Source organism: Pagrus pagrus (genome assembly GCF_965226575.1).
Source record: "Pagrus pagrus genome assembly, chromosome: 5".
NCBI lineage: Eukaryota > Metazoa > Chordata > Actinopteri > Spariformes > Sparidae > Pagrus > Pagrus pagrus.
Window position 1 is genome coordinate 14,750,188 of NC_140189.1, and position 25,272 is coordinate 14,775,459.

The 25,272-nt window shown below is 40.0% G+C and overlaps 1 protein-coding gene across 2 annotated transcripts in view; it reads left to right on the top strand.

Annotated features, from left to right (window-relative positions):
* The window catches only part of aff2 (AF4/FMR2 family, member 2), a 173,382-nt gene that overhangs the window by 135,438 nt on the left and 12,672 nt on the right, over positions 1–25,272 (top strand). Inside the window, exons 11-22 of one of the 2 annotated variants that reach the window (XM_084353930.1) lie at positions 4,903–5,020; positions 6,293–6,398; positions 6,510–6,657; positions 6,825–7,040; positions 8,482–8,689; positions 12,944–13,981; positions 14,155–14,270; positions 18,436–18,673; positions 19,304–19,434; positions 21,028–21,091; positions 21,694–21,830; positions 24,144–24,215. In XM_084353930.1, the coding sequence (XP_084210056.1) occupies positions 4,903–5,020; positions 6,293–6,398; positions 6,510–6,657; positions 6,825–7,040; positions 8,482–8,689; positions 12,944–13,981; positions 14,155–14,270; positions 18,436–18,673; positions 19,304–19,434; positions 21,028–21,091; positions 21,694–21,830; positions 24,144–24,215 (2,592 nt within the window). The remainder of the gene's footprint in view (positions 1–4,902; positions 5,021–6,292; positions 6,399–6,509; positions 6,658–6,824; positions 7,041–8,481; positions 8,690–12,943; positions 13,982–14,154; positions 14,271–18,435; positions 18,674–19,303; positions 19,435–21,027; positions 21,092–21,693; positions 21,831–24,143; positions 24,216–25,272) is intronic. The other variant, XM_084353931.1, reaches the window with a different exon arrangement.

The following is a 25,272-nucleotide window of genomic DNA, read 5'->3' on the forward strand; positions in this document are numbered from 1 at the left end:
GGAGCTGCTGACTCACAGGGCTCTTGGTTCTCTTTAGTTATACATCAAAAGCCTCTTTAAAGGCACTGAGGGACATGAAAAACCTACAGGGACATAAGTCCAGGAAATGTCTCTTATGGCCATCTGTCTGGCATCTCTACCTCAGTCTTTCTGCAATCCAACAGACTGTTCACCATAAAAACCGAAACAATGTTTGACAATCCTCGTATCTCAGTGATTTTAACATAAAATGAGTCCAGTAGAAAAGATATTATACTTTTATAACAGCCCCATCACCAGTGACAAGAACATCAATGGGGAGTTTTGGTATTTGCAAGTATTGTAATAACTTACGCACTGGCAGCACTTTCAAAGCTCTAAAAGCGTTTGCTAAGTGGACTGAGCAATAATAACAGAGTTTGTAGTATTCACTCTGTAAGTTGCCAACATAGATCTTCATGGATGAATCATATGCCATAGCAATCACTCTGAGAAAGAGAATTAGCATCCTGTTACAATGGAAAATACAAGTTGTTGTGAAAGGAGAATTCCTGTATTTTTAAACTTGGGCTCTATATTTGCATGTTTTGGTGCGTAAAGGATTCATACTTACCAAACGTTTTGGAATTGTTTCAGTAGATCACCTCTGCAATGGCTGCAATGTAATCCTTTGAGGCAACTCCAACCTACAAAGTTACGTCCACTAAAAGTGTTTGTTTTTGCCACTGACAGGCTGAGATACTGGTCTGCTTTAAAACTACATTTCTTTAAAGCAATATTTCTCACACTGTTAATTGGATATACCATCAGTGCTTAAAGTGCTAGATCCTTCTCTTATGGCCAACTTCTGTTATATTTCCTTGCCCTGCCTGCAGTGATATTCTGCCATTTTTTGTCTTCATGTGCTTGGCCTCGTCAATAATTTCCCCGGGATATTTAGAAATATTGTGGATGAAAGATTTTAAAATTCTGCTGCTCAGAGAGAGAGCTGAATGTAATGAGCAATAACTTACTGACTGTGAATCGCATCTCTGATTATATTACTTGTTTGATTGTGATGCTGATTTACCAGCCTGCACCGGCAATGAACACCGAAATGAAAACTCAGACAGACAAGATGTTGCTATCCTCTGTGGCTACTTGCATTGTTGAGGAAAATCTGAATCTAACTGGCTTTCTGATATAGTTCAGAACAGTTTCTGAAGCTGCTATAATATGTTTTCCAAACACATGGCTGTGTGGAGGAGGGTCTGCAAAGGGAAGACTAAAATACACATACAAACATGCACACATGCACACACACAAACATGTATACAAGGAGTTTAACGCAATGCTTTGCCAATATTGTTTCAACTGCGATGCTAATAGAGCAAACTGAGGTGAAAATTCAATTGAAATTGAAAGAGAGAGGGAGGGAGAGACAAAGAGAAGAGATGAGTAATGATAGAAGAAGAAAAACAGGGCAGAGACTGCGTTCATACAGTATCTGTCACTGTGTGTGTGTGTGTGTGTGTGTTGCCTGCGGAACAGTTGATGGATTTGCTGCTTGACTGCTCACACAGATTGGTGCCTGCTGTGATGGCAGCCTTGAACTGAAATTACGTGTACACTCACACACACACATACACACACACAAAAGGAGGACTACACATAATTGCAATTTCTGTGTGTGCGAGTGCATTTGTGTGTATTCTTAAGTTGGGACGAGCGGGTGTGTTGCCTCCAGGAGGCCATTTCAAAGCTCTGTGGAGGGATGGATGAACACAAGGCCATCGAAGGCGCCAGAGAGGATGAGACAATTGAACAGGTTCAAAACGCTGTGTTTATGCGTTTATTAGCAGCTTTATTATACTGAGTCGGTGGACTCATTTTTATTGAATCAGTAAAAGGGTGGCTGGCTTCCCCAATTATTATCCTTTTTTAAAATTGGTGAAATGAGACAAAAACACAACAGAGCAGATAAACTGAGATTAATTCACACAGCTTAGAGAGAGATTCTTTTTTACTTAACAATCTGATGTTATGTTCTGCTATTTGAGCCAGATGGAGTTGATAATGAAATATCTTGATCTTGTCTTTGATAACAGTGTATATCATTTATCCATAGCTCTTAATCAAATCCATAGATGAGGTTATTGGTTTGTCTTAAAATATGTAAAGACGTGTGTTTTGTTCCAATGGGCCACAGTAAAAGTCCTTGCCACTCGGCAGCCATCTCAGGAAAGCCCGCCGCCAGTTATTTTCAGGCTAACAAAACCAGGCCCTAATCTAAATAAATGGGGAGAGAGCCTTACATCCACTTCCACGTACTTTCAAACCTGCATGTACAGAATGACCAGTCAAATCTGATTTTAAGAAATGCTTAAAAAATGTGATGACTTTGTCTCCAAATAAGGTTTAAAAACACTTGCCCCACAGGTCATACACATATGCACAGTTGCACAACACCAACTTATTTGATGGCTCAATCCAGAGTACCGTGACACCATCAGCTCATTCAGAACAAATGCAAGTTTAACATGTAATGTTTGAATAATATCACCTTTCTTGGAAATCCTAGTACATTCGTGTGATATCCTCCTCTTCAATGTATAATCAAAGTCCATCATCAGCCACATTGAATTGAATTAAACTATTGTGAGTCTCAACTGTGCACTTATGTCAGTGCAACAACACGATTGGCTGATATGTATCCTGGTATGGCTGTGATAAAGCAGACACTTGGCTAAGGCAAAAGGGACGGGATATGTGTCATACAATCGCCCTCTGTAGTGTTGCAGACTTTTTTATTCAAACTGATTGGTGGTGGTGGTTTGTCTCCTCTCTTTTACTCTCATTTCTGCGGCAGTGTAGAGGAGATTTTCTTAGCAGCAAGGTCAATTGTGTCAACTAGGGGTGTGTGTACAGATGAGGATGAAACTTCACCACAGGAAATAACAATAGATAAGACTGAAGATACCGTTGTAAGTCTTATGAACTGGCTAGAGACAGAAACGCAGGCACTCAACGATAAACAATTTGATTGAAAAATGAGAATGAATAGAAAGAACAATATAAATCTGTAGTAACGGGAATCAACAGATTTATAAGTTGAAAGATTTCATAAAGTATTCTTTTTAAGGTATATCCACAATATACAGAGAAAGGACATTACCCAGGATCTCTAGCATCCCCAAAATACCAGAACTTTGGAGAACAACCTCATGCTACACCACATATAGCAAAATATATTGTTGTAAAATATACACCAGAAAAACAGCAGTTGTACTGAGACTATGCTGTATTGCCACACATTCAATATAAACAAATCAATAACACATGTCCAGCACCTTATTTACCACTTACCAACAGCAAACATTTCAGCTCATTCACAACCAGCTCACTCACAAGTCAACTCATTCTAACTAGACTGGTAGGGAAGCTGCAATCAACAAAGAAGGGGCGCAAGAGAAATCCATGTCCCAGCAGGTGCCTCAAATTACCCTGACAGTGATTGAAGGTAAGTGTCAGGATGAGTCAGTAAGGATGACAGAGCTTCATTTTATAGCAATGAAGGAAACATGCTCCCTAACACGTGCAAGTTGTAATCTATCAGCTGTTTGTTTCCAGTTCTATCCATCAGGGTGTCCAGGAAAGTCCAGGAAACTAGAATGGTTTTGAAAGAATTGTAATATTTCATATTTGTACCTATAAATCTTGTAATTGCAATGTTTTTTGGGGGGAAAATATACACAAATAGACACTGTAATTTTTTTTTTTTTAAAATGACAATTAAAAATATGACATGATGTTCTAAAGATACACATACATACCAAATACTACAAACACTAAAACAAATTAAATGTTTTCATTTTGGAACACAAAACAGCAAACATGACAAACATGGTCAGAACAATACATGATCGGAAAAGTGAGTTGTCTTATACATCACAGTCAAATGGTGTCTTCACAGAAAAGTTGCTAACTAGTTGTGCAATACATAAAAACACATTAAGTTTTTGTTGTGATATCTGTATTGTTTCTGTCAATTAACAAATAGTTGTATGTAACTGCACAATAGTTGTAAATGTAACTACAGAATCATAACTTGTTCTGTTAATGGTCAAAACTTTGTATCAATTTAATACATGTAATTATAGTATTAAACGTCAATGTAACATTTACAAGTTTTTTAAAAATTTAAATTTAATGGTTATTCACACTTACAGATTGTTCATGTTATTTTACAATACACAGTATGTACATTCACAGTATATTTTTGTAATTTTCTGGATAATTTCCTGTCTTTCAAAATACTGTGAAAATCAGTAAAATCAACAAGAAAAATTCTAATCACATTTTTTACAGAAGAAAATAAAGGTGTAGAGTGGACAGACAGACTAACCAGTGTTCCACTACAAAGTTGAAATAATCAAATTAAGTTAATTTGGTTGTACTATTTTGGGAACCTATGGAAAGAGGTTAAGAGTTCAGGAACATTTTTCTTTCTAGCACTACAATGTGACTGAGATACAACTCAGCATTGACCTTGGGTTTTCAAACATAAGTAGTATGCAAATTTAGACCTGTTGATGATGTATTGAGAGGGTGAATGATGTTGATTGCCTCCTGAAGTGAATCTGATCATTCTTGAAGATTAAGTGAAACATCATCTGCATAAAGTTGAATCTTGTGCTCTGAATTTGCAGACAGTATTCCTGTTTCTTTTCAGTTCTAACAGATAGAGCTAGCAGGTGGTCATTTAAAATAATAGTAAGGGAGAGAGTGGGCATCTGTGTGAGGACCCCCTGCTGAGTGTGAAACTGTGATGTAACCCTGTTAGTAGTGACAGTGGCCATGGATGTGTTTTCTCACCGAAACTATAACTGTCTTTGTTTTGTGATATGTCTTTTCATTCTTTCTTTCTTTCTTTCTTTTCGTTAGTGGAGCATCAGGGAGCAGCAGTGAATCAGAGAGCAGCTCAGAGTCCGACACAGACGAATCAGAGAGCAGCTCCAGTGACAGCGAGTATAATCAGGCCTCCCGCACACACACACCAGAGGTAGGATGACAAGTGTGTCTCTACATGTGAATGTGTGTGTGTGTGTGTGTGTGTGTGTGTGTGTGTGTGTGTGTGTGTGTGTGTGTGTGTGTGTGTGTGTTTGCGTGTGTGTGTGTTTGCGTGTGTGTGTGTGTGTGTGTGTGTGTGTTTGTGTGTGTGTGTGAATTCTCTGTAACTCTGTGCACATGAGTTTATGGATGTGAAGCTACAAAAAAAAAGTTTTGTGGAAGAAATTTCATTGGATTCATGGATTATTCCCATTGTTCAATAAACAGCCAGTACAGTTGCCATATGCATATTTTTAACGCCCCATTGGAGACATCTGATCATTACTGGAGTTATGCAAGGTTTTGTTTATGCCAGCCATCAAAATCGTGTGTCTGACTGCCTGTACATTAAATGGTCTCTTCCCACGGTCTCTGGGTGGTGCTCGCAAAGTCATAAAACTCCAACTGCAGAGAGCTGAATTATAACATTATTTATCACATTATTTTAATGGCTCAACGCTGCCTGGTTTCATAGGCTTATGCCGTCCTACCCACTGAGAGAAAGAGGGAGACACGCAGGGAAAGAGAAAGGAAATTGTTGAGCAGCATGCAGCACATACGTAGGCAGCTTTATGTGAAAACAATCCACAACACAGGAATAAATAGAGCTACTTTCAGATCAAACCAAACAAAGTTCTTCAATGATTTATGATTTCAAGACAAAATACCTTTAAAAGGTCCCAGATTGTAGTGAGATTTTCTCTCATTTTTGATTATAAAGCAGGTGTGGGTGCTTTATAAACACTCTGAACATATGAAAATGGTCAATTCACGGTAAAATCAGCACAGCCCGTATTCAGAAACTCTGCCTTTAAACAAGCCTTTAGTACTTGTTCTGATGTCACAACTATGCCGTAATCGACCTCAGCCCTGCAGGGCTAAAGCAGAAACACAGTGGGTGGTACCTGCTCAGGCCTGTGAGAGCTGACCAATCAGAACAGACTGGGCTATTTCAGGGGGGAATCCCTAAAGAGACAGGTGCTTAAACAGAGCAAGCATTCAGATATGGATGAAGGATGAATGGAGGTGCTGCAGCATTGGACAGTATGAAAAAAGTGTTTTTCAAACATTAAAATATGTAAATATTACCTGGTAGACATCCTTTGAGTTTTTCAGACCAAACACTAGACAGACAATATGGATACAACCATCCTAATAAAAAGTGTTGCAGAGTGTATTTACTTCTGAAATATATATTAATCTATAAGTTGTTTTCACCCTATAGCCTGAGCCTCCCTCCACCAACAAGTGGCAGCTTGACAGCTGGTTGAATAAGGTCCAAGCTCAAACCAAACCCCTGGTTCCCCTACAGCAAGAGCATCATGGCACAGGTTAGTATGGACAGTTATATTTACTGTGTCAAACAGCAGCTACATCTAAAATAAATAAAGCATCTGGTTTGTATTGGAATACTTATGCTGGGATAATGGTCCTCTGCCTAGGCTCCATCACACAGGGTCCAGAGACTTTCTCTCCAGGGAGTGAAGCACCAGGAGTGGGTACGGCTGCTAAGACCAAGCCCTGCGGATCCAACAGCACCCCTGTTCAAGCTGCAACAGTGGAACACAAGGACACAAGGGGAGCCTTATGGTAGGAGCTACAAGTGTATTTGTTTGGAAATTTGTAACCTCAAAAGTAATTTTTCAAATTCCATCTGTTCTACACTGACAGAAGGGTGAACAATTTGCAGGCAACAATGGATAAAAAATTTGTCTCTGACCATGAAAGAAAAAAAAATCGATTCTCACTCCTTGCAGCCCAGGCAGAGAGAAGGCCAAGGCCAAGCTCAGCCAGAAGGCGTCAGGGGAGGGCCAGAGGTCAAAGATGAGGCTATCGCCAGGCCTGTTGTCCGGACCAGAGGTCACAACCCCAAGGAGGAACACCACAGGGAAGAAACAGCCCAGACGGACAGACAGATCAAACAGTGTGGAGGATAATCAGAACCAGACATGGACCAGAGCAAACCAGCATAGGTAAGGATGGGAGGACAAGACCCCACATTAACATTTTGACTGAATTGTATGTGTTGAACATCTATTAGTGGCTACGTCCTAAAAGTATACTTAACTATTATTTATTTAAAATGTAAAACTATGAGTGATTGTTTCCTTGTAGCAACAATTTGTTGCATTATTAAATACTGATCCACTGCTTACCATTTGACCTAAAAAGTGGTGATTGCCAATATTTACTGTTCTTAGATTGATTAAAGTGGCAATAACAGACCATTGTACAATAACAAGACCATTGTATTGTGTTGATATAATTATGACAACCTCTGTGAGTAGGAACTATATTCTAAGAATTATACATTTGTTAGGGAGACATGTTTTAATTATTTTTGTATTCTTGGTATCATGAATATGTACCAGGTTCAGATTTATATGGGGAGGTAATTTGGATACAACCCAAGACAACTTTTTTGAGCAGTGAAGCTTTTTGGATGAGCCATAGAGAAAATGGCTTTGTGGTCAAAATGGCATTTAGCCAGTGGTCTTATGCTTTCCTGGTCAACAATTTAGTGTTTTAGTGCTTTTGGTGCCATGGCATTTACTTAGAGCTAATTATCTTAAATCAAACTAAATATTCTGAATGTTTTCTCAGTTTGATTTACATATGAGGGTTTTTTTTATCAGAGAGCCAAATTTCAATATATTCTTTACTTTATTCTTATCTTTATTGAACATTATCAGTGCAGTATTTCTATTTTTATTATATAAGGGCTCCAGGACTCTTCCCTGGAGGACACCGCAAGTTAAGAGTTTAGATCCTATTCAGGTTTTTGTGGGTATTGCCTATTGATCGCTGCTTTACTGAAACCAATAAAATATCATGATCACAAATATCACAAAAAAAATGTTATCCTTTCAATTTTACCAGTAACTATATATTATAACATGTCACATGTTATTGGTATAAGTACTACAGTTACTGTTAAGACTACATGTCACTTGAGTGTTCACAGGCTCCACTGGATCACTGAGCTTCTTGGCAGCTGGCCACTGAACACTGTCACTCCCACAGCTGTTGTGAAAAATGCTCAGACTTAGTGGAAGCCATCCCAAACTGGCTGCTCAGCGTGAATTTTGGCTAATTAGAAGAAAAAACACTGACTTCCTCTCTTCTTTTCTTGATTATTTTCTCCTACAATCCCTTCTTCCCTTCCCCTTTCCATTTTTAAGCTTTTCACATCCAAACAAGTTCAGCTGAATACATGCTGTTTTCAATTATTTCATGCTGTCTCCTATTTTTTTCCATTTTAACACACATCCACCCCCTGGAGCTGGCCACTGCAAACATTATCCTCTACTGCTTGTTGGTGTCAAACTGCACTACAGTCGCAGTGCCTTGCTCAAGGGTGAATCTAACTCGGATTGTGACGCTCCCTCTTATTCTGTTTTTTCCCCACTGCAGCCCTGCAGCGAGGGAGAAGGACCTGTTGCCTCCCCCCTCCCTGGAGCACCAGAACCCCCCGAGGCCACGAAGCAAACCCCCGAGTGGGAAAACAGCCCCCAGGAAAGAACCTCGCAGTGCTACCAACTCAAACAACAACAACACAGTAACTCCACCAGCGGCGCTACAGCAGACACCTGTGCCAATACCTGCTGTCAGTGTAAACCAGGTTAGTTTGTGGGGGTGGAATTCATGTGTGTGTGTGTGTGTGTGTGTGTGTGTGTTTGCGGGGGACGTACTGTAGAGACTTTCTCCATATTTCTTCTGACTATATTCTCAGTGATGGTTGCTCCTTATAATAGCTACTAATGTCTCAAGGTTAATCCAGAATTTTCTTTATTAGTGTTAGAAAGTGGGCCATGGTCCTTTTACCGATCAACACCTCGAATATGTAAAAACACAGTTTAAAACCAAGGGCTGCACACATGTAACAATGGACATGTATTCTGTAGTGATCACCTCACCCCTATAGTCTCTGGATGATTTGTCAAAGTCATAAAATTCCAAAGGATAAAAACTGTATTATTACATGACTATTAAGGCTCAACACTGACTGGTTTTTATTGAAATATGGAAAGTAAGAGAGGAAGGCAAAGAGACAGACTTGAATCATTGACCATCTTCTTAACCTATAATGAGTTAACACCCTGTGGTTTTATGAAGATTACGTAGTTTCAAGGAGAAAGTAAGAAGAAAGCAAGAAAGAAAGACAGAAAGAAAAAAGAAAGAAAGAAAGAAAGAAAGAAAGAAAGAAAAAGAAAGAAAGCTGTCTTTATGTAATATAGATAGAAAAAAACAAGAACATTATATGATGGTTACAGACGATTCAGTTTGATTTAATAATAAATATCAAGAAATCAACAGGATATTGTTAAAACGGTCTGTAATATTGAAATAACACACCAAGAACAGTCTGTATTCATAAAAACATTTTCAAATGTTGACCTCATGTAACCTTAGAGAGAAAAAGTTGGAAATCTAGTGAAGTAAGGTTGACATATGAGAAAGATGAATATCTTTGGAAGAACAAAAGGAGTGAACATCAGCTCACACAGCGCTCTCTTGAATTTATTTTAGGACGTGCCATGTTTTGATCCTTGCTGATCTTCACGACACTGGTGCCTCACGTCATTTTATCTGTTTGCTCTCCGTGCTGTTTTTTTGCTTTCATTCCAAAGAAAGTATGCATGAAAAACTCAGCTGCTGAGATAAATTAGCTGACAGCTGGCCATTATACTGAAGCATTGAAAACTGCATTTTGTTATCGACAACTAGCAAACCTCAGATCATCTGCCATAGTCCAGAACAAAACCAAGAAAAGCTTAGAGCTGAGAGCCTGACCCTGACATCTGCCACCTCTTCAGCCGCAGGTTCAATCAGCCCGACAGCCATTCAGAGCTTTCTCTTCTCTTCATTCTCACAATACATTTAAAGCCTACTCATCAACTCGTTATGAGTTTCTTTTCCCTGTTTTTCTTTTTCTTTTTAACAATAATATGCTTCAGCAAAAAGATGTAGCTGGTTCTACATGTTTTGCCTTCATCAACCATGACAGAAAATACCACTAAATTGATGTAATGGATTTAAGTTTAAGCCTCAATAACTGTTATTTTACAGGCATTGTATAAATGTTGATTTTACATGATTAACATCAGGGGTCCTCAGCGTTTGTCAGGAGCAGGAGCAGGACCCCCTACTCCATACATTGTAAAACATTCTGTTGCATATTAAACTGGGCCCACAATAGTGTGTATATATAATGGACCTATAGTGACATGTACAAACATTCCAGCAGCAGTTATAGCATGGCGAATGTCAGGCAACGATAAGGTTAGCTTGATCACACGATTGCAGGAGGAATCGTGTGATCATTTTTATTTTTTTTTTTACAAATGTGTCTTTTGTGACACATTTAAATTTTTGAAAAAATAAAAATCACTCGGAGGACCTCCTAGGGGCCACGAACCGCCTGTTCAAGAACCAGGATTTACATACAGGGGTGTATTACATAATCGGATGTCAACAACCTAAAATTCCTCCATTTTGCCAAAAAAATAGCCTAACCTCTGCAACCTGCCCTGTGGGTGCTGTCACGACAGCTGATCTGCTGCCAGCAGACTGGCTGTGCAGAACAGCTGGCAGAACAGTTAATGTTAGTGTCAACAGTGAGGAGAGGAGAACTTTCCAGAAAACACTGCTGAAGACTTCTATTCAAGAAAGGACAAGTTTCTGACTTTAGTGTAAATAACCATTTTACAGGGTGCAGTTTTTTTCTTCTTCTTCATAAAACAGAACATGGACTTTACTGAAAGTGAATTTTGTAGATGCTAACATACATTGGACTGATTCCACAAGCTGGAGAAAACTGTTCCTTTGTGTCTGCCAAGTGAGTGGGTTTAGCTCAAGACTGGAAACGTTAGTGGTGTTTTCATCATCTACCTCTAGTGTTGCTTTCTCGTGTTGATGTTGCACATGAAGCACAGCTACTGACATCATTTTGTTTCAAAAAACAATAATTGATCAATTCACATCTAAAATCAGGCATTCAAAATCTGAGGGACAATTTTAATTGGATACAAAACAAGATCAAAGTTGCAGCTGTAATGTGGCAGAGCTACCAAGAAAATAGACCCGGCAGGTGCAGGCTGGTTCTGATTGCTGGCACATGTCCTTCACACAACAATAATGTCAGGATGATGATGCACAAACAGCTATATTTCTCTCAAAGCATTAGGCTGACAAACAACTAATGTTTTTTATATTGTCAACAAATCAAAAGATGAAAACCAACAATGAATACATTCAAGTATCGCCTTTGTAGCTGAATGTCTTCCTCTGTGCAATAGAGCCCTGTTGTTTCACTAGCAGACCAAATGTGTATTAATCCACAGCTGAAAATAGTCCCAAAAAATGACATTATTTCCTATTGTTTGAGGTTTTTTTTCTAAAAACTACAGAACATGGCTGTTTTAGGAAATTAATGAGCCTTTTTAGATAATGTACTGTGCATAAATAAATGAATATCTTAATAACATGTTTTTAAAAATGTACAGCACTTCTTCAGTAGGAACCAGTGGTTTTGGGCTGAGCTACAGAAAGGGTAGGGAGGTTCTGAGAGAAGGACTAACACGTTGTTGGTGTTGGTATTGTCATGAGATTTCCTCCGTAAGAAAGAATGAGAATTCTTATATAAGAAATGTGCAATACATCTTTTCGTTTGCATGTGACAACCATCGCTGCTGCCAGCTGCCTGTATTCAATAGTGACTGTGTGCAGTGTTTATCACTGATGTACAAAATTAGACAGTCAAACAGGTTTCATTTCATTTCACAGATTGGAAGAACAAGCCTGTGCTGCATAATTTGCATGATGTTATCACATGAGGTATATCTTTAGCTTGGCTGATTATACTTCCTGTCAACTACAGGGTATTTATGCAGGGGGTTAAAATGCAACAGCAGCTGGCATATAGGCCTTTGTATCATGGTAGTAGTTCAGTAATTTGTATAGTCGAGGGTGCAGAGAGATTATAAATTACATGTGTTTATGATTAGCAGCTACAGTGATTCACATAGGTTGGCGCATGTGAATAATTACATTATGTTGCAATATTCTAGGTGGTCAAATTAAAGCATTCTCAAAACATGACCAGAGGCATCTTCAACTTAACCAAAGGCTGGCTCCAAACACGGCATGTGGGAAAAAACAAGGGAGGATAAACTCTTAGTGGCAACGAGGCATTATGTTCCCTTCCATCGCTTTAATTTAATGAATTCAACAATATATTCATATTTTCGAAGCTTTGTTGTTCTGGATTACTCAAGTATTACTTTTTCCATTTTGGTTGTTGTAGGCGAATGCAATGTCATATTTGAGTAAAAGTAAAGATATCATGTTAAAATATTCCTTAGGTTAAAATGAAAGTTACCCATACTAAAGTGCTGGAAGTACTTTAGTATTTACATGTATGTGTGTACTGTATACTATGGGTCGTCAGTCTAAGTGTGGAGTAAAAAGTACAATATTTGCAATATAGTGAAGTATAAATTTAAATACCTCAAAACTATACTTAAGTACAGTAATTTAGTAAATGTACTTAGTTACATCCCATCACTGCCCATCACACACAGACCACTGGTGGAGCATCAGTTTGTGGTTACATTTGTGGTTAAAGATTGGCTTCGATTTTTTGGCAAATCCAACATTTGTGAGAAATCTTAGAAAACATAGCTGTACGCTGACTTTATTTTTCAGATCATATTTTATTAATTTTAATAAAGCCTGTCTCTAATATAAGCCTGGTTCAAATAAAACACGGTACTCTCTGCAGCTGAGATCAATCAAAGCGCTTGACACTGAGTGATGAGCATGAGTGATATTATTCAGTCAACTTAAAGCTCTCTCTCCTTTGACTTCAAAACAGGACAAGAGGAAACACAGAGGTCCAAACACCAAAATCACACCCAAGTCCAGAGAATTCATCGAAACAGATTCCTCCTCCTCCTCCTCTGAATGCCAGTCGGACTCAGAGGAAGCCATCAAAATCCCTGCTCTGCCAGCTCAGACGACACGCGCCGCAATTAACACACAGACTCTGTCCAGCACACACATACACACGCCTCTTCTCCCATGCCTCGCCTCCGTTGGCAGTATGGGAACATTTGGAGGGAAGGGACTTCGCGTCAAAGATGGTAGCAATGTGACAACTAATGGTAGCAGCAGTAGTAATGGTAGCATCAGCAGTGTAAGTAATGGCAGCAGTAGTAGCTGTAACTCCCTAAGCATTAGCAACATAAGTGGTTCATTCGGCACTTCTGTTCCTGATCCTGGAGGGTTAGGAGGACAGTGCAAAGAACTGGAGTCCATGTCACCACCTTCCAACATGGGACACGAGGTGCCTCTCTCCCCTCTGAGGGAATACCAAGAGATTCAGAGTTTATGGGTTAAAATTGACCTGAGTTTGCTCAGCAGGGTACCTGGCCAGGGTTTGGGAGAAAGATCCAGAGTTGGAATCACAGAGAGGGGTGGGAGTGAAGGGAGAGACAGAGAGAGACAGGTGGAGAGAGAAAGACAGAAGCAGGAAGCAGAGTGGCCAGCACTGAGAGAGAGGCAGAAGTTACCCAAAGGGGAGAAACAGGAAGAGGAAAATGAGCGATTAGTGCAGGACAGAGAGAGGCAAGGTGACAGAGACAGATTAACAGAGAGAGAGAGGCAGATGGACAGAGAGGACAGAGAAAGATTTGGGCTTGGGGAGAGGGAGAGGACGACGGGGAGGGACAGAGAGAAGGTTTGCCAAGGTCTGGGGGTCCTGGATAACCCCCCAGTGCAAGAGCAGAGCAATCCCAGGCTGGCCGGTAGGACGGAGAGAGGAGAGAATGGAGGCAAACACAGGAGACAGGCAGCTGGAAACGTAGTGGTCCCAACAGAGAAACACACCAGCAAGAGCAAGAGGAAACATAAGGTGGTTTTTTTTTTTACTCTTTCTCACTGAAATTCCCCTCACATACTTTATCATATTTACCGTACCCATTCTCTCCTATTTCACTTACTCCCAACCTCCAAATATGTGTCCTTCCTCTCTCAAATGTTGATACTGTGCTTACACATAGTTTTCTTCTCTCTTCTATATTCCAGTCTGACCACAGTGAATCCTCAGTCAACGGCAATAAGAAGCTGCGATTGGACAAAGACTGTCAGCTCCTCCCACCCTGCATCTCTCCAATACACAACCACAAGAACAGCTCCACAGAGTGAGTATGAACGTCCTTTAAGCACCCACTACATGAGCTCCCCAGAGGCCTGAACAGAAGGAAAAGTAGATGATACAGTCATGAAAGTTTTTTGTGACAGTGTATTAATGAGGTTCAACCCTAAGTGACTGATGTGTGTATTGTGATGAATATTATATACAGAGGTTGAAATAAAAAGTTTTTTTATTTATTCACTGAAAGTTGAAAGAATTTGTGTATACATTGAGGCCAAACAAGTCCATTTAATGTACTAAAGCAATATTCTTTACATATTGTGCCTTTGAAGTGTGTTTACAGGTATTGGGGACTAATGCATATATGAAAAAAGTAGTATAAAGCCTTTAGTGGCTCCAGAGGAAGCTGCATGTAATCTGATAAATTGCCTCCAGTGATGTCTCTCAGTGACTAGTTGCACTGTGGGTAATGTAGTAATGTAGGCACCAGGTTTTGAGAAACAGTCCACTGACTTAACATTGCAGTCCTATAACTTCTTTCTTGGTGAAACCTGGTGCCTATGCTACCCACAATGCAACCCAACCACTGCGTGACATCACTGGAGGCAGTTTATCAGATTACATGAAGCTTTCTCTGGAGCCACACAAAGCTTTATATACTACTTTACTCACATGTGCAGTAGTACTCCCCTGTGAATACACTTTAATGTGCAAAATTGGCAGAGTTACCCTTTAAGTAGTGTCAGTGGGAGTGTTTCCAAACCATCTTAGTCAATGGGGAGGAAAGGAATTCATGCTTGTTGTGAATGAAGATTTAAACGACCCTACATAAATTACCCAATAAAAATGACTGCAAGTTTATTACTGTAAGTAATAAGTACTGTGTTATTACTGTCCCCATTCTTACCCTCACTAAACACAATATCCCCATGTGACTGGGACAAACACTGACAGAGGAGGAGTATTTTTAGGAAGGCTTGAAATTTTTAATGTGGTGATGAAGTCATCGGAGAGGCAAGTTCAATTCACGCTGTGACATAGGAATGACAAATTGTGAATTTCAGCTTTCCATCTGAATTATTAAAAACAGACTAAGCTGGCTGTCGCTATAAATAAGCCTCAACCTGACAGCTACAGAGGAAATATTTTTATAGCATTTCAGCGTTATCAAAGAGTACACAGCGGGGAAAGGTGGGAGGGAAGGCGCGGCTGACCTGGACTTGAACCCATGACATTGTTCTGCAGACGTCTCAGTGTCTCTTTATCATCCAAGAGGCTTTTTATGGAAGCTGTAAAGTGGATGATGTGTTCATCCACCTCAGACTCAAACTGCAGTTTCTAACCGGTGACTTTTGACAGTCATTATCCCCCCGTTTTAATCAGTGAGGTCATATTTTGACAAGAGATAATTAGAAAAGACATTGAAATTAATTATTTTTTTTTTTAACCTTTGTTTTCTTTGCCCACTTTTGTTGAGAATTTAAGCGCACACATGAAATTTAAATTAGGGCCACAAATAGTCTTTAAGTCTGATTGTAATAACAAAAGTAATCTTGTTTTTGTTGTTTGTTTTTATATATCAGTAATAGTTGTCATTATTATAAGAAAGAAAAAAGTTGTCTTTAGCAAACTATCAGAATAAGCCAATTTTTCTCAGCCACATGGAAGGCCATGCCCGTGTCCACTTTGATTGACAGCAACTGGCAGGCTGAGCACAGGCAGGGGAACAAAAGACACAAAAGTACACAAACCTATTGTAGCACACATGACAGACAGACAGTATTAGCTGTGGTATTGAAGAGGAAGAACCACATCTAAACAAACCAAAGTGACATTTGCAGGCAAGTTTACATGTTGTTTAATGTGCTGCACCTGACTATTGCTAGCTCATAGGCTAGCTAGCGTTATTTGCAAACTGATTAATGTGCCTGTCAGACTGAGCGTGATTTTTTTTCTAGAGCCCAGTGGTGTCGTTGTCTCGTTGTGTCTGAAAGGCCCTTTAAGCAGCACTTTTCCCAGGTGTTTGTTTGGTCACTCGTTCAACAAGCTAAGGTGCAGGAGTTAAAAAGATAATGAGGAGACTCTCAGGATAGAGACAGTAATATGGTTCTTGTTCAGAGTCAGTCTTGTGTAGCAGGCTGCTATCTGGCTCAGTGTGACCATCTGCTAAGTTTGTGAAAAAACGCTGACGTTACTGCTTCGTTAAAAGATTTGATCGGCTGTATGGAAACAAGTTCTCCATCAGTGTGGATGGATAACTAATGATATGGCGACAAATTAATGCAACAGTAGGGGGCACCATCATGACACCAGCATTTTCCCATTTTAATTTTTAATTTTCTTTTTCAAAGGAGAGCACAGGATAGGTGATGTGCAGAGCCAAGCCAGTAGGAAGTGTGCTGGGCTCTGAAGCCAATTTGACATAGTAGCCAAACTGTGTAATTACAATGTCATTCGACGCTAAGTGGCCCAAAAAGACCTTTTCCATAAGCTTATATTGGGAAAGAAGCTGCTGTAATTTGATGGATAAATCGACACACCACACACAAAATGACTTGATTCACTAAAAGAATCTGAGCAATATGGTCTGAAAACATTTGGCTGCATTAAATCATTGTAGCCCGTTTAAAGTTAGTGAAGTTAGCCTCTCAGCCAGCGAAGTCTCTCGAGCGCACGCTCCATGGGCAGCACAATGTGGAAGATCTGAGTCATTTTATACCTGGGAAGTTGAAGTTTTATGGCCTCATGCGTGAACTGAGCAATTTTCATAGGCGTGAACAGGGCCCCACCTCAAACGCTGCATCCAGATCCTCCTTAAAACATCCATGTGCAGAGCATATCTGTGTGCTGTAGTAGACAAAGAAAGCTATTTAATTTCAGTTGGACATTAAAGCCACAAATCTTCCCACCTGACCACATTACTGTTGAGTCATTGCAAATGTTTTGCAGATGAATATTTGGCAGATATACTGTGGTCATTTTGTGCTGTGAGGCTGTACATTTTCTTAACTTATTATCCCCTTTAAAAGAAGTATGAGAGCTCTCAGATGCTTTCCTGCGCACACACCGGCATCCACTCAAGGAGAGACCCACACAAAGGCAGGCGAATTAGCATAGTCATGCGCACATCAATTATGCCGCACACAGACACAAAAGCACACGCACACACACACACACACTCACACCGCAGCAGCTAATTAGTCTTTGTCTCCCTGGTTTTGTGTATTATCACTAATGTCGGGGCTCGGGGCGTTGTTCTGCGAGCTCAGCAACTTTTCTCGCTGCATCAAACCCCCAGAGTTTCCAGGCAGAGGAAAAACATAAAAATATTATCTGTTGTGCTGCAAACAATATGAGACACAAGAGCTCCAATAAGGCAGCTGAGGGAATAATCGTCGATGCTCCAGCCGGGAAGGCAGAATTACAACAATTTTAGAAGGAAAATATTATTCAGCAGTTGCAAATGAAGTCACAACAAGATAGTTAGACACTATTAGCCTAGCTTATAGAGGTAGGATTTACATACTGGATGATTGTGTTGTTACCTGATTTTTATCTTAATTTGAAGAGAGACCCTCTTCCCAGATGTTTGGAGGTCCAAAGGAGCCGTAGATGGGAAAGTGTACAGAAAGTTGTAACAACAGTTGTAACAGACACTAATTGCAATTTAATTTAATCTAGTGGCAGAGTGAGATGAAGTACCTCACCATAAAAGACCAAGTAATAATAATATGAATAAAATAAAAAATAAAAATGCATTTTTATATTATATTGGTGGTTTTATGTTACATTTAACTATCTATGAGGTACCTTGAGGTTACAGTGGGTTTGGCATTAGTGTTTATATGAGATTTTGCAGTCTGCTGACAATGTCTTAGAAGTCATGATCGTTTATTTATCGGTTATCATGATTATTTCCCTAACAAGATTCAAGATTTCAAGATCATTTGTGATCCTTTGCTTAGGGAATGTTTAAACATTAAGAATGACAGTTTCCTTCTCATCTCTTGCATCCTCACATGCCACTAAGGTGTTAATTAAAACAAGAAATTAAATGACACTTTATGAAAAGCCACAAGTAAAGTGACTAATTAAAGCTCATATTCTAAATAAACATATACGTTGTTTACACTAAATAAACGAAAAATGACCTTGTTTCTTCATTTGTGTGCCTCTGTGTGTGTGTGTGTGTGTGTGTGTCTTGCCTTCAGTAGCTCTCTAAACAGGAAGCAGTCCCGAAGGCGTGATGAGAAGCTGCTGCCACCCCTCCTGTCCCCCCTCTCAGACGATCCCCCTCGTAAACGACCCTGCGACAGCACTTCCTCTCTCGGCCAGGAGGGCGGCACCGCTGGGATGCTGCCCTGCTCCACCTCTTCCTCCACCCCCTCTTCCTCGCACAGACACAGGAGAGGCGAAGGCAAGGGGTCATCGCATTCAAGAAATGGCAGTGTAAGTGGCCAAGAATACTAGTACAAATTTTACAAATTCAACCAATACACAAAGTTTTCAAGAGAGAGTACTGATGATAACTTGGACCTGACAATAATGCATATCCCCCAGGTACTGTAGGTTGTTGGCTCTGGTGCGTCATTGTGCACACTATGTTTGAATTAGTAGGCTAGTGGCATTATCTCCTTGCTCACCTGACTCTCTTCCACAGTTAACGCTTGAGTCAATGACATGCAATTTTTTAAAACATACCATTCTTCAGCATGATACACATCTCTGCTGGTGTGAGTCATGTTTCCTTACCTACAATTAGTTTCAGGAGCCAAATTCACTAAAATGTCCAAGAATGATTTGTTGTACGCTGGCAGGTAATGCATTGCAAAAAGCAGGGCAGATGCATTAAGTAGTACAATCGATAAGGACAGCTTCCAGTAAAATACTAAATGTTGGAGTATTTATAGCATCGCATTAATACATTTAAAGAAATAGTTCATGATTGTCTTTCAACCACTCCTCAGAGCAGTGACCGTAAGACTGCTAATTCAGTCTTCACTGTTTATGAGAAGCCAACAATAACATTAAAAAGCCACACATTGTAAGACCACGGATTTAATGCCTTCTCTCCTACAGGAAATGGATCCCCACAGCGAGAAGCCCAGTGGAGACGGTTACCATGCCAACGGACAGTCGGACTCAGAGGTGTGGTCGGAACCGACAGAACCCGGCGAACCTCGCAGGCCAAGACTGTCATTTAGCGACACGTATGTAGAAATACAGTGTATAGGAAACACACCAAGACACATATTTTATGTCTTTTTAAATTTGATAAGTCATCAACAGATTACTATTGACACATTAATTGTGTTGGAGACGTTCTACAGTGCTGCCTGATCTCCTCTGTTCAACAGCATGATTTATTTATAGTTGTTTTTATTCCAATCATCGTTGTTGTTCATCAGAGCCTACAGACTGTACGTAACTCCATTAATTCATGTGTAAGTGATTCCCAGATTCTCTTTGGCAGGAGACGGCATGGGTTTCCTCTTTACATGTAAATGTAAATGTGATGTATCGTGCATCCTCATTATTAGATTCACGTTATTTATGAGTCCTCTCCCTCAGCTGAGACAAGTAAATGTATTTCTCAGAGAGTTCTCTTTATTCAAGTATAATTACAGTAAACACTGCATTTTACAATACAGCCTGCCAGGCTGAGTTTGACAGATATACTGCTCTGTGACACAAACCAAAATTGTTTTATGGTTCACTGCTTTTCTAATACAAACACTTAAAATGTCCCGTTTCTGGCAGATGGTACCAGTACCAGTCTGCTACTAGCTCCAGCACTAATTTATATTTAGAGTAATTCATTAGAGGAATTTATGAGTCCAAAGTTTTGTGCCTGCTTTGTACTGGACCCCTACCCAAACCTCAAACGTATGAATTGCCTGAATTATGAATACTTTAAAAAGAAGAAGAAGAAGAAGAAGAGGATCTATTAATTGATTTAATAACAATTCTACATCCTGTGTCACAGAGTTGTGTACCTGATTCGCATTGGCTGTTTCGTCACTTGTAACTTCAAGCAAAGATGATTTTTATTTTTCATGATCATCGCTGTTCATGTCCCGTACGAAGTGAAGCCTGTCATTTTAATCCAGACCATGATCTTTTCCTAAACCTAACCAAGTAGATCTGAAAACGGAAAATTAGGTCAATTGCACAAATTATTAAAAGCAACGTGCACTAACAGCATGGGCTAAACCGTGCACTGCTACATCCTGAAGAACCTTGCCCAATCCGGGTGAAATACCACGTTTCCAGTGAGACATGCGTGAAGCTGACAGACCTAAACCCAACATAACGCTATTTAAAACCAACTCAGGTCCTTGGTTGGCGGAGTGGACCCATGACAACCTCTAATGCATTCTCATGTCTGTCTTATTTCTAAACAACTCATCTTCACTCTGTACTCTGGATGTGTTCAAACAGTACACTCACAGGCTGGCTGAATGCTGGCCTATGGGCGTACTGTAGGCGGGGTAAATATCAGTAACTCCATCACCGCTGGTCCAATTGTGTTGAAACCTGGAAAGATGATGCATCTTGTTACTGACTTGCCCCATAGGGTCCCTGCATTATTCATGAACAACATGTTTTGTTGTTATACTAAGGTTACACTAAGCCTGGGGTGTGTATAACAAAGTAGGCTACTGTATATAACTCACTGCGAGCTACTCGTAGCCAGTGATTATGTAAATCACTCCAACCTGCAGTTTTCATAACTTTTTGTTAAACGACGTGTCGGTGCAAACTTGCTATTTATGTCCTTGCGTTCACTGTGCTGTTCACAGAGTCCACAGTGCAGACTACTACATGCAGGAGGCCAAGAGACTGAAGCACAAGGCTGATGCTTTGGTAAGATGTTGTCCTCTACAACTCAATCTGCAATCACAATCACACACACACACACATTTACACCTCTGAGAGATAGCAGAAAAATGATTTGAAAACACACAATGTTAACATCTACAGTCTAGACCGTAATTATGTGTGTACTTGTTCAGACGTGTGTCATCGCTCATGTGTGTGCACAGCGCGTCTCCGAAGAATGAAAATCTATTTCATATCGGGGCCTGTACTGTATAATTTGTGTTATTTATTGCACCATTTGTCTCCAAGAGAACATTGCATTCAAGGAGTGATGATGTCTGCAAGATTATACAATATCAAAAGAATTATCTGATCCCCCTCCCCCCCAACAATGAAATGAGATTTATTTAACTTGTTATTTATCTTATGTTTACGCATTGTTTTCTCACATTTATCTGGGGATTTACATCTTCGCAGGAGATTATTCTTAAGAAGCTGCTACACACTTTGTTTATTCTGTCTTATTCACGTCTTCTCCGCCTATCCTCTTACATTTCTGTTCATTTTTCTCATCGCTACATTTCTTCTTTTTCCTCTGTTGCTCATTATGTGTCTGTCTTTTCTCTTTCTTCCTTCTCTGCGTGTAGATGGACAAATTTGGCAAAGCGGTGAACTACGCAGACGGCGCCCTCTCCTTCATAGAGTGTGGAAATGCCATGGAGCGTGATCCGCTAGAGGCCAAATCACCGTACACCATGTACTCTGAGACCGTCGAGCTCATCAGGTACAGTACTGATGGAGAAGTGAAAAGAACAAAACAGTGTTGGTGAACACTTGATTTTACAAAGTCTCTATGGTTTCCTGATGTTTTTGTGGAATGAATATGATAATTGATGTGTTTTCTCAATATGTCTGTTAGTCTTAATTGTAGGGAAATGAAGACAGTGTTAGATCGGCACACCTTTAATTATTTACAATTGTGCGGAGAAAAAGTTACTTTTTCTAAAGATGCATACTAAATGCTTTAAATCATTATGCTTATCTCTAACAGACATTTGTGAATGTTTTACACAATAGTTAAACACTCGCTTGTGTCCTTTTTTTGTAATTTTTATTCAGGGACACTAGAAAATTCCTCTGAAACACCTCCAGAATAATGGAGCGCCTGATAGAAAACTCCAACCTTTTCTCAAAGTATCAACAACCATCACTTCAATAAAGGAAACAGTAATAAATTAAACCGATGCGGCTCTAAATTTCTGGACACACTGCACGAACAATACCTATATTAAATTTCACTACGTCTCCAAGGCCATGCCATTCAACGAAAAGTCAAGATTTGAACTTTTATTATCTTGAGATTGCCCAGACAAAATCTGAAGATGATCAGCTTAAATTTGTAGAAGGAATTTATTACGAAGTACAACTCCTGGAAATGGCAAAAAAAAAAAAAAAAAAAATTGCACAGTAAATTCAAAATGGCTAACCTCCTGTTGGATGTCAGACACATTTGGGCTCCAGGAGGCTGTTTTGTAACTGTGACACATCTGCCCACGGAACTTCATACATGTAGATGAAATGTACTGCAAGGGATCATTTGTAGACATTTTGTAGAGCGTGTTATCGAGCCATTTTGCCAAATATGTACATTTGTACAATGCGTAACATGCGTGCACCGCTGACTTTTAGAATTAATTTGTATAATGGGATGCAGCGGCACCTTCAGCACCCTCATTTCCTGTGCCCTTAAAGTGCAACCTATTCAGTCAGTACACAAGCAAGAAAATTAACATTTGTGAAAACTGTAAATTGCATAGCTGTAAATTACCAGCAATCATTCAATTCCACAGCCAATGGAGAATAAGGTTAAACAAATATTTAATGTAGTTTAAATTGATCTCATTCTGTCATTTTAGAGTCATTAAGACTCTGCTTATAAACTCTACCCAGCTATGCAGCTATTTTTTCACTGTAATCCCTTCATTCTTTACTAAAACTCAAATAAATGAGGCTACTTACCATGTGCAATATCTCAGAGCATTGTATCTATTTCCTTTTAATTACCTCTCATGAAGCATTACCCTGGACTCATATGTGAAAAATCACACCTTTCTTATCATTCCAGTCAATTAGCTTCAATAATATTCAGTGGTTACACACTGTATGGTCACCTCTCTGCCCACAGAAAATGACAAATTAAAACTTACAGCTCTGGAATAAAAACTAAATCCTAATTAGCATGAAGCCGGTGCTGTAATCAGTGATGTCTGGACTCTCCAACGTGAAATGTTTTGCCTTTTCTGTCTAAAGCCTCTCAGACCTGCAGGGTTGCTAATGAGCGCAGTTAAACAAGTGTTGCATTACGAGATCTCTGCTGGTTTCCAGCCGTTCAGAACCACCGCTGTGTGAGAGTAACAAACGACTGCTACCTCTGAAAGCAGACGGGTTGTGACAGCAGGTTGCTGTAGTGGGAGAGAGTCTTTAAACTGAAGGACTCCGGTTCAAGCTCTGCCCGTCTGAGCTCATCCATCCTGCTGAGGTGTCCTTGAGCAATACACTGAAGCGTCACGATCCTTGACTCTGGCTTTTGACCTCCCTGAGGAGGGAGCAGAAGAAAAGCACAAGGTTTTTCCTGCAGAGATCAATAAAACATAAAGGTGCAGCTTCTCTCCTCCGACTCACCTGCCACTGCCGAGAGTCATTTTGACTGATTAACCACTCGCTAAGCAATCAGGTGGGTCACTGAGGGCAGCTGATCCTACAGTGTTTCTTTAAGTACCTAATCAATAACCAAAGGAGAGATGCATCCTTCCATAGGGTCAGATAAAGCTGACCTGTAGCTTGTCCTGCCTGAGGGCACTTCAGCACGGCGGATGCTGACTGTCAGCAAGCTGAAGGAATTCATCACTAACTGACTGTTTATTATTCTTTGTGCTCAGAAAGCGCAGCTCCTTGACTGATTTTAACCTTGATTCTCTAATTAAAAAGAACCTTGAGTATACATGTATTCACGATCCTGAGAAAAATAAAGCGTGCTCTCATTTCATAAGTCAGTGGAAATGTCAGCAGATGAGTAATGAGCGTCTCTCCCCTGCAGGTATGCCATGAGGTTGAAGAACTTCGCCAGCCATTCAGCCACCGTCGCTGAGAAGAAACTAGCTGTGTTGTGGTATGATTCTCTTTTAATGTGCATTACAACCATTATTTATTTTTATGAAAATTAGTATTATTTTTTAACAGTTCAGTGAGCTGTTAGATAAGGTCTGGGTGGATTGTCCTGTAGATCTGAGGGTTTAGGATGTTGACCACGTGGTTGCAATATCTCCTGGTGCTCCGATCTTCAGTTGCATATCATACCTGCCAGCCAGATCCTGGTTGAGAATTACTGAAACCTTTATTTTCTCATGCGAATTTAAACCCTTTAGGGCGGTGTTCCTTAATCCTAGTTGTCCCGTCGTGCATGTTTTAGATGTTACCTATCCCCAACACGCTTGATTCAAATGAATTGGTCGTTATCAGACTCCAGCAGAGCTCGGCAAAGAGCCTATCGTTTGAATCAGGTGTGCCGGAGTAAGAAAACATGCAGGGCAGAGGACCCTGACAACCATGATTGAAGAACACTGTTTTGGGATCTACTGCAAGAACATTTCTGTATTCTTAGTCTAAATCTCCCTTACTCTCACTCGTGTCAGGTTTACTCTTACAATTGTTGCAAGTTTGATTCAGAAATCCATTTCAGCTGCACAAAGTTGTCGTAAACTCCCCGTTCCAACCTGTTCAGGCGTAGCTGTGCCTTCATGAGATGTGATCGTTGGCACAATCAAGACCCCCTAACTCCTTCTTAAGGCTACCTGCTGTGCTCTATTTGTGGATACGTTTCATTCACAAAAACACAACCCGAGAGCTGCTACAGCTTCATGCCGTTAAACATCCATCAGCAGACGAAAACAAATTTAGCCGTGTCGGTAGCTGCATTGCGGGACCCAAATCAATAAGCCGTAACGCCGTAATTATGGCTGCTAAAAACCGTCCTTCTAAAGAAAAGTGTTTAATCACTTAGGTTGTGAATATTATAGGCTTGTAGAAGGAGATGATACACTGTTGAGTTCAGTGACCCGACATCAACCTGCATAAAGACTGTGAGGCAACATTTCAGACCTGGAAATGCTGCTTCTGCTTCACCTGCCATTATAACTCAAATCAAATGCTTTTCTTTTCTCTGTTTC